A 13313-nucleotide genomic window follows, 5' to 3' on the forward strand; every position below is an offset into this window, starting at 1 on the left:
TGACACCTGTGCTTGGGAAAATGAACACTTTGTGTCTGCTTGCATCTTGGTGCATCTACAAACTGGGTAAATAACTAGACAGTTAATATAAATGTTTCTCTCACAACTTTAGCAGCCGCTCTTCCCCCAAGAATTGGGCCTCACGAGCCACAGAATTCTAAGGGTGAATGTATATGAACTTGGATAGGAATAAAGTCACAATTGTATTTTCCCTAATCTCTGGCCAAAATGTACCATTTTCTTTGCTCATAAAGAAAGGCATAATTGCAACAACAGTAGTTGAAACAATAACTAAAACACACTAAATGTTGTTTGTTTTGAAGTACTAGGAATAGAATTCAGAATCTTACCTCTATTAGTAAGCACTTCACCAGCCAGCCACCCCACCCCCACCCCACCCCCACCCCACCCCAAGCCAATAGTAGGTTTTTGTTTTTTTGTTTTTTGTTTTTTTTGGTTTTTCGAGACAGGGTTTCTCCGTGTAGCCCTGGCTGTCCTGGAACTCACTTTGTAGACCAGGCTGTCCTGGAACTCAGAAATCCACCTGCCTCTGCCTCCCAAGTGCTGGGATTAAAGGTGTGCGCCACCACTAACAGTAGGTATTTTTGTATGATGTAATTGCTATAGATACTGAAGTATCATTTGTGCTTGTCTTTATTTAAAAATTATGGTAATTAACTAGATTTCTAGATTTTATTATTTAAATAATCAAAACGAATATGCTAAGCTACGTATGGTGTTTCATGCTTACCAGCTCAGTATTTGAGAGGCTGAGGGAGGAGGACTGTCCTAATTCAAGGCCACCTTGAGCTGTATAGTGAAAGCCTGTTTCAAAATACAAAGTAGTACATGTTACTAATATAAATGGTTTCCTTTGTGAGCTATGTATTTTATATGTTCAAGTATTTTGTTTTGAGAATGGGTCTACACGATGAGCCCAAAACACACACACAAAGGAGAAGGACTTCTGAAGTAGAAAGGAGAAGAACAAAGGAAAAGGCCTTCTGGAAGGGTGGAGAGAGGAGCCTGGAGTTGGCCATTTTGCTAGTTAAGGAAGATCACGAACAGGGCTACTGGAGATCTCAGAGTACAAAGGCTGCTGTGGTCAGCTAACACAGAGCTGCAAACATTCAGCTCCACTCTGGCTGTAATTCCTTTTCCTCACTTCAAACCAATCACCACTGGGTCAGGACGACGACGACAGGAGGATCAGACACTAAAGGGTGGATTAGCTTCTCCACGAAAAAGCAAACCCAGATCAGACCTGTCTTGGAGTGAGAAGGAGCCCCGGCTGGCCATCTGACAAGCCAAGCCTGAGCCAGAAACAGTTGAGCAACAGCTGAGCTCTCTTCTGGGGATGAGGTACTTGTGGCTACTCTCTGCAGCAGCTACCCATGATTTATTCATGCGAAAAGTGACTTTACAGTGCTGAGAAGCTCTTAGGACCCAGGGAAGAGAATCAGTGTTCTTTTTCCTCCGCTCTGCTTCCAGCCTTACCAGCTGCCAGCAACAGCCACGTCATGGGAGCTGACCCGATGCTGAGGACGCAGAAAGGCTGAAGCCCCCTCAGAGACTACAAGTCTGGCCACAGCCTTTGTTATTTCTCACATGCTCCATAGGCCAATTCTAAATAAAATTTAGGTTGAGTTCTTACTAGTCATCAGGAAAAGTCTTCTCTCTTTCCCCACAAGAACTTTCTAACTACTTCCTCTATAATGCTAAAAATCAGGTAAAGTGCAGAACAATTTAATGACATATAAGATAATATCTGTCCGTCCATCTGTCTGTCTGTCTGTCTATCTACCTATCTATTTAATCTACTTTTTTAAAAAAAAAAAAAGAATGGGTATCGCCGGGCGTGGTGGCGCACGCCTTTAATCCCAGCACTCGGGAGGCAGAGGCAGGCGGATTTCTGAGTTCGAGGCCAGCCTGGTCTACAGAGTGAGTTCCAGGACAGCCAGGGCTACACAGAGAAACCCTGTCTTGAAAAACAAAACAAAACAAAACAAAACAAAACAAAAGACTGGGTATCTATCTATCTATCTATCTATTTAATCTACATTTTTTTTTTTTTTTAAAGACTGGGTTTCTTTGTGGAACAGCCCTTGCTCTCCTAGAACTCACTCTGTAGATCAGGCTGTCCTCGAACTCACACAGATCCCACCTGCCTCTGCCGCCAGAGTGCTGGGATTAAAAGTGCAAGCCATGCCCAGCAACCTATGAAGTCTTTTTTATCCTTCAGAAAAACATGACTGTTCATTATTTGTGCTGATCACTAAAATGAAGGTTTGATAGTATTGCACATTGCTGCTATCAACTAAAGTTTTATCAGAATGTGGAATTTCAACTTCTGGACTTTAACATTTATTATTATTATTATTATTATTATTATTATTATTATTAGAGACAGGGTTTCTTTAAGTAGCCCTAGCTTTCCTGGTCACTCTGTAGACCATTAGTTCTCAACCTATGAGTTGTGACCCTTTTGGGTTTTGAATGGCCCTTTCACAGGGGTCACATATCAGATATCCTGCATGTCAGATATTTATATTATGATTCATAACAGTAGCAAAATTACAGTTTTAAGTAGCAATGAAAATAATTTTATGGTTGGGGATCACCACCACACGAGGAACTCTATTAAAAAGACTGAAGCTTAGCAAGATTGAGAACCACTGCCCTAGACCAAACTGGCCTTTAATTTAAGAGATCCTTCTGCTTCTGCCTCCTGGGTGCAAGAACTAAAGGGACACGCCCAGCCTCCAACGCCTGAACTTCAAACCAGATTTAACCACATGTTTTGAAGCACAATGTGTTCCCACAAGAAGCCAAGGCAGACCAGAAACCCTTCTTTTGCCTTAGGAAACAGAGTCCTGCATAGCCCTGCTGGCCTGGAGCGTCCCCTCCTTCTATCTCCACCCTTAGAGTACTACTACACCCAGCTTTACAGAGAAACTTACCTGTAATTATTTACTATTGTGAGTTCTAGGTGGTTAAACTATTAACTAAACAAAACAATGCACCTATCCAGGAATCCTCATTGCAGGGTGTGGTGGTGCTCGCCTTCAATCCCAGCCCTAGGATGCCAGACATGCAGATCTCTGTGAGTTAGAAGCCAGCCTGGTCTGTGGAGCAAGTGGCAAGGCCAGGATCTTGTCTTAAAAAATAAAAGGATTCAGAATCAGAAATTCTGCTAAAACTAAAGACGAGGGTTGAGGTATGGTTCAGCAAATGAGGGCACCAGCCACACAGAGCTGACAGACCCAAGTCTGATCCCCTGAATCACATGCTAGAAGTAAATTGACTTGAAAGTTGTCCTCTGACAACCGCCCCCATGCCACCCCCCACACCATCATCACCAACATTTTTTAAAAAGGCCAAAGTAGGGTTTGTGTCAAGAAATTTACTGGAGGGCTGGAGAGATAGCTGGTAAAGTGCCTACCACTCAAACATAAGGACCTGAGTTCAATCCCCAGCAGCCACATAAAAGCCAGGAATGAAATGAACCTCCCACTACACTCACAAGTGTACCCTCCAAAACATATACACACCTGGAAAATAATTAACTTCCTTTAAAGAAAAAAAGAAATTTACTGAAAGATGCTAAGGAGATAGTGAACCAGTAAGATGCCTACCGTGTAAGCATAAGGACCTGAGTTTAGCCCCAGTTCCCACCTAAAAAGCTGGGCATGGTGGCACACTGGTATTCCCAGTGCTGGGAAGGCAGGGCTACTGGCTAAATCAGTCTAGTCTAATCAGCAAGTCCCAGGTCCCAGTGAGAAACTGTTTCAAAACACAAGATGCATGACTCCTGAGGAACAATGCGTATCTAGACCTCTGGACACACAGGTATGCATACACACACACACACAAGCCCATCCCTCCCACATGAACTTACACATATATACTCACAAATTTACTGAAGACAGGCTAAACGTGGGGAACACCCATGTGCATGCTTTACAGAATACAGAATTAAAACACTGACAGGGAAACTGTCACTCTTCTCATGTTTTCTTTCTTTTCTTTTTGTTTGTTTGTTTGTTTTTGTAAAATAAAATTTCCAAATTCTGTCCAGATTGAAAGAAGTTATTCCATATGCACTCAAGGTTGAAAAAGAGCTCAGCTGGGATTGTAAAATGGTATAAATATAGAGGTTCTTCAAAAAAAGATTAAAAATAGTATCACCATATGATCCAGCAATCCCACTACTAGGAATAGATCTAAAAGAAGCAAAAGAGGAACTGTATGTTTGCACACTCTTGTTCAAAAGCACATTTCGTAATAGCCAAAATGTAATCCCAGTGTCTAATGGCATATGATGGGATATTATCCATCCTAAAGAAAGTACTGATATTCACCACAAGGATGAATATCCTTGAGGATATTATGCTTAGCAAAATAAGCCTGCACAAAAGACACATACTGACAGTATCTGTTCCATGCCTGCAATCTCAGCACTCGGGTTACAGCAGGAAGATGTATGACTGAGGGTACCCTGACCTTCAAAGATCCTAGGGTTCCCTGAACCTCATAGATCCTATCTCAAAACAAAACAAAACAAAACAAAAACAAAACCAAACCAAACTGCTAGGATTACACTTGTATGAGGTATCTACAAAGGTCACAATTGGAGGTAGGGGCAGAAGGATCAGGAGTTCAAGACCATCCTCAGCTGTAGACCAAAAGGTCAGACTGGGCTACATGGGGCCTTGACTCAGGAATAAATAAATAAAGTAACAGTGAGTTCATAAAACTGTTACTCATAGAAACTGTCACAGTAACACATGACTGTAGTCACAGTTATTGAGGAGGCTGAGGCAGAAGGATCAGCCTGGTAAGATGAGCCTACATAGCCGGGTGGTGGTGGCGCACGCCTTTAATCCCAGCACTTGGGAGGCAGAGGCAGGGGGATTTCTGAGTTTGAGGCCAGCCTGGTCTACAAAGTGAATTTCAGGACAGCCAGGGCTATACAGAGAAACCCCATCTTGAAACCCACCCCATCCCCAAAATTTAAATTACATTAGTGTGTGTGTGTGTGTGTGTGTGTGTGTGCGCGCATTGTAGCACTTATGTGGAGGAAATCAGAGGGTAACTTTTAGGATTAAGTTCTCTCTTGGCTGCCTAGAATCAAGCTCAGGTTGTCAGGGTCATCAGCAAGCACCTTTATCTTGCTGGTCTACATCTAAGACTTTTAAACATTTAAATTTATAACATTATATTACATCTCTTGTTAATTTTAAATATCAGAAGGCATATATAAATAAGTCTTTTGTTGTTTTTGTTTTAAGACAGGGTCTGCTATATAACAGCCTGGCCTTGAACTTGTGACCTTTTGCCTCAGCCTCCCAAGGGCTGGGACTACAGGCATTCAGCCTTTGCACATGGCTCTGTAAGTAATATTAGACTAATCAAAGACAAATTGTTCAGCATGACTTTTCTAGTCTCTTGCCTTTCCTTCTTTATCCCAAGTTATTTTCCCAGACCTTTCTCTAGTCAATAGGGTTTAGTTCACAAGAGAGTAATGAGAAAAAAAATCCTAATTGGCTTGACATAAAACCAAATAAAGACACTGATGTTTGACGTTTGGCCAAAATCTAAGCCAATGACTTCATTTCTCTATATTTTTTTTCCCTTCCTTTCAGCATAAGAAAAGCCACCATAGTTTCTCCCTTTTTATTTGAAAGAGAAATCTCCTGTGGTTCTGGCAGGCTGCTGAACCGATGAGCAGATAAGACTGGAGGACAAAGGGACCTGCTTCTGTTGTGAGCCCTTTCCTTACAGTAAGCTGAGCAGTGCAGTCATGTGTGGTATAAAAACCTGCACGCACTTTTCCATCTTTTGAACATAACATTGAGAAATTAAAATGCCCATGGCTCTAATTCAGTGCCTTGTTTTACTGAGAGATCAACTCCATTCTAGAAGAAAGCTTCAACTGAGTATCAGGATTCAAGTCTACATCAAAGATTTGGATTCAGGCTTTTCATTAATGATTTCTGATTTGTTTTAGAATTCTTTTGATTTCAGGGTCTCCTACTCTACTGAATGGCATGTATATTTTGAGATGTTCCTCATGGGCCTATCTTTTTATTACTGTACTGACATGACTTCTTGGCTGTAGAAAAGAGCAGATGGTATGATTAACAGCAGCAGCTGTCCAGAACATTACATGCATACCATGAATTAGTTTTAAATGCTACATGCCTCAGCTTCCTAATACTGTAATGCCTATTTTTTTGTTTCTAAAATGTTAACAAATCACAATAGGAAGGTTAACTTGGGCTGGGATGTAGCCCAATGGTACAACAGTAGAATGTTTAAAATACTTCAGATGCCTGGTTTCAAGCCCTTCTCTCCTCTCTCTCTCTCTCACACCACACAAACACACACACACACACACACACACAATCACACACCAACTTAAAACAATAGGAAGCCACTGAAGCCATCAACTGCCTACTCTGATGACTTTTAGCTGATCAAGTCAATCTTATTAATTAGCTTTGTTTTCTAACTCATTCAGTTTTGTAGGAGTTTTGACTGCTGAAACCCTTATCAACAAAAACAGCCCAAGCTCTCTAAAATAGTTTAGTTTTTTTATTGTGTAGAAACAACTGTTCCAAGTATTTCACATCCTAACAACCTTCATAAAACCAGTAGTAAACACAGCACCCTCTGTTGACAGGAGTGTGTGAGTGTGTGTGTGTGTGTGTGTGTGTGTGAGTGATTCTACCACATCTTTCTTACTCTGCCCATTCATCAGGATCTCCGAAAACCCACTGATTTAGTTTCCTAAGACGACGTCCCATGAAGTCCAGTGTGGTGCCTTGATCCTTCTGCCTCAGTCTTTCAGGTGTGTTGGGATTTACCACACCAAGAAACTTTTCTTTCTGTCAGGAAATTTAGCTAACAGAATACTTTGTCCAAAAATAAGCCAGCAAAACTGAGCTTGGTGGAACATGCTCATCCTACCATTCGGAGGTGTAGGCAGGAGGATTGACTGGGAGTTCAAGCCACTTTGGCTACATGAGAACCTATCTCAAATGATAACAAAACAAAAACCAAAGTTAAAATAAGCAAGAAAACAGCCTAGATTAGCATCAGACTTTAAAACCTACTCTGCAATCTTCTGTGTACCGAGGCTGACCCTGAACTTTCAACAGAGCCCCCTGCCTCAGGTCCAGAGTAGCTGAGATTATAGGTTTGAGCCAATAGGCCCAACTTAATTTCTTAATTTTTCAGTGTTTTTCTTTCACTATAACTGTGCAGAAGTCTAAATTCTTTGTCTCATATCTAAAGCACCTGTTAAAAATATAATTTATAACTAATGGTTGCTTAATAAAATCACTTAGTGAAGCCTTGGTTTCTAGAAGAGTAGTATTCTGGGTCAAATCTAAAGATATCTAGCTACTGAGGACATAGTTCAGTGGTAGAATGTATAACTAGCATTTGCAAAGAGCTGGGTTTGACCCCAGCACCTGCTTTCTGTGGTAGAGCAAAGTAATTCTGACTTTCCCTCCCTCATTTTTTGGGAAGAAGACAAGAGATTTTTACAGTCTTAAGAAGTATCATGCCTCTATCAACTAACTGGATGAGGTCAATAAAATCACAGCTTCTTGCATTTCACTAAGAACTCTAGACAACAGCTCCTCCGTGCCAGTTTCAATTTTCAGGTATTTCACCCATCATCTCAGAAGTTACTAACAGTAGCTGTTCTCCATGATTTATGAGAGTAACTATATAAAGATACTTAAACAGAAATAAAGACTCCATTAGCGGCAAGTTATTCTTTCTCAGAGTAGCAGACATCATTAGACAATCTGCTGTCATTAGCACCAGCAACCACTTTATGATTATGGCCTTCAATTTCTCAACATAGTAAAAATTTAACTATGGCCATGTTTAAAAAAAACAAAAACAAAAAACCCTCCAAAATCTAAACTTTTTCTAATGTAAGGGGCACCTCCAAGCTTTCAGACACACGCTATGTACAGAATTTAAAGTTATTTAACTCAGTCTGATACTGATTAGCTACTGTCAAGAGAAACAATAACCAAGAAAGGAAGATAACTGCATAGACTCGGTACTGAAGACGTTTCTAAGCTGGAACTAACTGTACTGAGTGGTATGAGTCAGTGTTCTCATAAAACAGCCCAAAACATCTCTCCTGGTGCTGTTAACCCATGACATTCCACACGGGAAGACAAGGAGGTCTTGGTTGTTTTGCCAGCAGCTAGCTCTCATTTGAAATCTAGATATTTATTATGGGAGGCAGTTTTTCCCTTCACATTTACAGATCTGTTTCCAAGCACTTTAATGCATCCTTTTAACAGAAACAAAAGCTTTCTGATCCGTGTAATCTATTTCTCTCAACCAGCATTTGCCCCGATTCCTGGAGAGATCAAAGGAGTCACAACCTAACTTTCATAAACTAGAATCCAGAATGGGCTTTGGGTAATGACCAGGAAGTGCTGGGTATAACAGGAGGATCAGTGGGCGGGTCATGGTCCTTCCCTAGATCACGTTTCCACTTTCGGTGCAATAAAACAAGGGAACTGATGGTCTGCACCTCATTTTCTTATTTATCATGTTTAAAGTCAGTCTGCCCAGGACACAACCAGCAGAACTGCCCGCTGAATCCCTGGGGTGACCACACCTCAGGGCCAGGGGACGGCCTAGGTTGCTCTTGGCTATTAAGGATCCGAGGTGAAGCCACCACACCCCTCATCGTCTCTTCCCGCCCGGGCTTGGGCAGCCAGGCTCTAGGGCTCGTTTCCTACTCAGGGCCCTGGAGTCCTGATTGCTGACACCGAGCGAAGATTTCCCACCAGGCCCACTATCCTCAAAGCCCTCGAACCCTTAATAAGGGTTCTCTTTTGGGGGGCTCTTTTCTGTCTGCTGCCCCAAGAGTGGGAACTCACGGCTGCCGCGGCGCCAGTGAAAATATCCTCCCCCTCGGTGTCGCTGTCCCCAGCCTCGGGTTCTGACCCCCCGGCAGCCCCTTCCGACTCCGGATCCATGCCAGGGAAGGGCGGAGGGAGTCGCTCCGAAGCGCTACAGCCACCACCTCCTGACGCCATCTTCCTCCACCCGTGGCGGAAGCAGCAACAACAACTTTATAGACAGTGCCGCGAGCAAAGCGCTCCAGTCGTGTGAGGTGCGCGAGGGCCGTTATGGACTCAGAGGGACCGTCGGGGCGGAGCTTGGGGGAGCGACCTAGGGCGGGGCCTGGGCTGCTGCTCAGCCAATCCAAGCTCTGAACCGCAAGGCTGCACTGGGGCGGGCCAAGTAGGCAGAGGAGGAGCTAGAGGCTGCGGAGTTCCTCCGGGTCTTTGTGCCCTGCATAGCTCTGTCACGCTTCTAAGGTTCTGTTTGAATAAAGAAGTCTGTGACTAACAATGTTTGAAAACCTCTGCATGCCACCTGCTCATGCAAAGCACAGTGTTCTCAGAGAGATTCAATAAATATTTTTGATTGAGGGCTGAAACGACTGCAGGAAGTTTTGCCACTTAGTTTTTGGACATTAATTCATTTAACATATACAGAGCATTCACTGTGAGCTTGGCACCTTACTGTGAGTTTCAAATACAAACACAAAAGCTCCTGGCTCACAGTTTAATGAGGCAGTCTTGTAAGTCAACAATTTAAACACACTCAGTGTTACAGTGTGCAACAATAAAAAGAAGTTATAGATTTTTTGAGAAGCCAGGCTTCACACAAAGGGGAGATTTCCGTGTATTAAATTCGGTCGTTAAGAATTTTGGGTTATAGCCGAGCGTGGTGGCGCATGCCTTTAATCCCAGCACTCAGGAGACAGAGGCAGGCAGATTTCTGAGTTCAAGGCCAGCCTGGTCTACAGAGTGAGTTCCAGGACAGCCAGGGCTACACAGAGAAACCCTGTCTCGAAAAACCAAAAAAAAAAAAAAGTTCCCGGGACTTAATCACAGGTTGGTGAGTCGAAGTCAACTAGAGTTTAAAGATAACATAGGTTATGTTATCACGGACTAATTCTGCAAGATCCTTTCTTTTCAAGGAGCTGAAACCTGCCACTAACACCACAGAGGTGGTTTGCTTTTCTGGTTGAAACCACCTTAGGCAGGCCTGAAATTCTGTGTCCAAAGCTGGCCTCAAACTCAATGCTCCTCCCTCGGCCTCCCAACTGCTGGAATTACAGGCATGAGCCACCAGGCCTAGCAAAGTTGGCTGTTTACAACTGCAAACTCAACATCAGGGGTGGACTCCCTTACAGATAAAGTAAACTGCTTGAAGGTCAGGAGAGTGTCTTAGTTTGTAACTTTTATTCCTGCATACACATTGTGTATGGCAAATTAAGTGTCTAATAAATATTTGAGGTGGAAACACAATCAACTCTGTAACTGGCACCCATCACAGCCATGAACACACACAAAAAAGGTTAAGAAATGCTTTTTTTTAGGATGTTCATCTCCGTTATCATTACTACACATTGTGAACACAGATAAAGTTCTCTCGCTGTAATTTGGGTGGTGGTCGGTAGAAATCCTCCCCATGGAGAGAAGCTGAACTAAACTAAGTTTCTAGGAGATAAAAAAAAACTAAGTCTTCCCTGTCCGTAGGCATGCCTATCAACATTGGTCTCCCAAAATAACCCTTTTCACCGCAAAGGAAATCCACTTCCGGCCTGGTCAGAAAGTAAGAAAAATTTGTTTGGAAGTGGCTTCCTCTGAGAAATAGCTGTAGAGTCTCCGTTCTAGAATATCTTCCAGTAGTAGTAACCTTGATCTCCTTTCCCCTACCTCTTTAGGATTCATCTTTAGCTCTTCCTAGGAACTGAGTGGGGCACTTGGTGACGTATAACAGTCCGTTACACGATCCTCTGGCTAAGACTACAAGCCCCATATGCATTTCGCCGACGCTCGGCTACCGCCCCCTTAGACATCCCAGCATGCAATGCGCCTAACGGGCCGTAAGGATTTTTCTGTGCCTTCTAAATCGAGCAAAGCATCTTGGGACATGTAGTCTTTACTGCTAATTTCCCTAGGTCCTTCGCGTTGCAGTTTTGAGTCCCGCCTATTCTCTGCTCCCCTAAACCTTTACACATGTCTTGGTTTATTTGAAGACCAGGAAGTTCTCTCCCGAGGTCGGCTGCGGAAAGACGGTGGCTCGGTTGGGACAGTCGCCAGGGATGGCGGAACGTGAGGATGGAGCGAGTGTCTGGGCTGCTTTCCTGGACGCTGAGCAGGGTCCTATGGCTCTCAGGCTTTTCTGAGCACGGAGCTGCCTGGCAGCCCCGGATCATGGAAGAGAAAGCGCTAGAAGTTTATGGTAATTTACCCAGAGCACTATTTGACGGTGTTTGAGAGGCGGCATTGGAGAGGGGGTGGAGGAGGGCCTCGCCCTCACCCTTGGGCTGGAGTGGACACTTGGGGTTTTTACCAGACTTAGAGGGAAGCATGTTCTTCCGGGTCCTAAGTCACACAGCAATGTCTGGCTATTTCTAAACCTGGAGCGAAATTGAGCCTGGAACTCATAAACGCTTCGTTCCCCCGGACTGCCTACAGCTCTAGGGACTGTCTCAAGGGGTGTGGGCAGAATGAGCCTACAGTGGTCAAGGAGCAAAGCATGCCTAAGATTTCACTACTCGAGAGTCTTTCCTTCTTTAGTTCCTGGACTTGCGTTTCTCCCGCCATAACTGAGGCCACTGTTTGGTAATGGCCGAGTTGGGGACTGGCCCAAGGTCATAGCCACTCTCTTGTGTGACAGAATCAATAGGAAGTGAAGAGGTAGGGATAGATATCTCAGCGAGAGGCTTTAACTTTACAATTTTCTTACCCAGTTAAGTGTGTTCGTGTATTCTCTCAGAGACTCTCCACGTTGAGGGACTGTCTTCATTGTACAGATGGGGAGGGAGTGGTTTAACAAGTACCCAGAGGGTCATATTGCATATTGTCAGTAAGAAACAGAGAAAACCAAACTTGTGATTGAAAATGTAATGCCTGGCCGGGTGTGGTGGCGTTCGCTTTTAATCCCAGCACTCGGGAGGCAGAGGCAGGCAGATTTCTGAGTTCGAGGCCAGCCTGGGCTACAGAGTGAGTTCCAGGACAGCCACGACTACACAGAGAAACCCTGTCTCGAAAAACCAAAAAAAAAAAAAAAAAAAAGAAAGAAAGAAAATGTAATGCCTGTTCATGTTCTCTCTCTCTTTCTCTCTCCCTCTCTCCCTCTTTCCTTCTCCACTCTTGATCCTACCTCCCCAGCCCCTCTCTTCCCTCCATTGACCATTTGTAGTATTATTTATCAGGATTGAGGAGAAAATCCAGAGTCTCATACAAATTAGGTGTGTTCCACCACTAGCCCTATTTTTTTGAAAACGAAAAGGCCAAGATGTAGCACTAAGAGAGACGCTCCTACAGGATACAGTTTAGGTAGAATTATAGGCCAGGAAGAAGGATCGCAAAGATGGAATGGCCCGGGAGCTAATCAGGTTCCCTTATCTCTTGGTAGAGAGGCAAGGCTGACTTAACCCCAGGCAGAAGATAATCGCTACTGTACTATCTCCACAAAACATTCCCATCCTACCATACCTCTGCATATAGCATCTGGAAATACAACTCTTCAAGAGAGATGGTTCTAGTCCTCAAGTTTGCATTGAATGACACCCACTTATGCAAAAATACAAAATGCAGTCGGAGGTCATGAGCTTAAGTAGGAGGTATGGAGACGCAGAGGAAAGAGAAATTGATTAGAAACATCTGTGATGATGTTAGTTACTTGGGTAGGTCTTGAAGAGTAATTTGGATATGTCAGAGGTCGCATGCGCTGAAGAAACTAGAGTAAAATACGGAGGTGAGAAGACAGAATTGGCTATCCAGAAGGAGGCCCCTGATGGCGACTGCAGGTGGAGGTGTGGTCGACTGTTTCTTTAGACAGTAGACTGGAATTGAATACTGAAGTTTCTAATGACCTTTATTACATTTAGTTACTTTGTGCGTGTTTGCAAGTCACAGTGCAAATACGGAAGTCAGAGGACAACTTGCTGGAGTTAGATTTCTCCTTCCAGCAAGTGGCTCCTGGGGATGGAAACCCAGGAGGTTAGGCTTATTTGGTGGCAGGCCCCTTTACCCACTGAGTCATCTCACAACAACCACCACCACCACCCATTGAAACTTTTAAATATAAATGAAAGAATCATCTTTTTAAATATTAAAAAAGAGGGTTTTTTTTTTTTTTAATTTTTTTATTTTAAGTCTGTGTGTGTCCATGGAGGCCAGAAGTGTTGTGTCTCCCTGAAGCTGGAGTTACAGGAGGTTGTGTATTGCCAGTTGTGGGTGCTG

General features: G+C 43.5%; 2 protein-coding genes across 3 annotated transcripts in view; one reads left to right on the plus strand and one right to left on the minus strand.

Moving 5' to 3' along the window:
• Snx1 (sorting nexin 1) overlaps nucleotides 1-10916 on the minus strand; it is a 39328-nt gene extending 28412 nt beyond the window's left edge. Inside the window, exon 1 of one of the 2 annotated variants that reach the window (XM_021171418.1) lies at nucleotides 8922-9201. In XM_021171418.1, coding sequence (XP_021027077.1) covers nucleotides 8922-9080 — 159 coding nt within the window. In that variant the 5' untranslated portion in view covers nucleotides 9081-9201. Of the gene's footprint in view, nucleotides 1-8921; nucleotides 9202-10775 lie in introns of those variants that run through there. The other variant, XM_021171419.1, reaches the window with a different exon arrangement.
• Nucleotides 10917-10949: 33 nt separating this feature from the next.
• Ciao2a (cytosolic iron-sulfur assembly component 2A) overlaps nucleotides 10950-13313 on the plus strand; it is a 12342-nt gene continuing 9978 nt past the window's right edge. The window contains exon 1 of the mRNA XM_021171420.1: nucleotides 10950-11304. Within this exon, the coding sequence (XP_021027079.1) occupies nucleotides 11181-11304 (124 nt within the window). The 5' untranslated portion in view covers nucleotides 10950-11180. The remainder of the gene's footprint in view (nucleotides 11305-13313) is intronic.

This window comes from Mus caroli, chromosome 9, assembly GCF_900094665.2.
Source record: "Mus caroli chromosome 9, CAROLI_EIJ_v1.1, whole genome shotgun sequence".
NCBI lineage: Eukaryota > Metazoa > Chordata > Mammalia > Rodentia > Muridae > Mus > Mus caroli.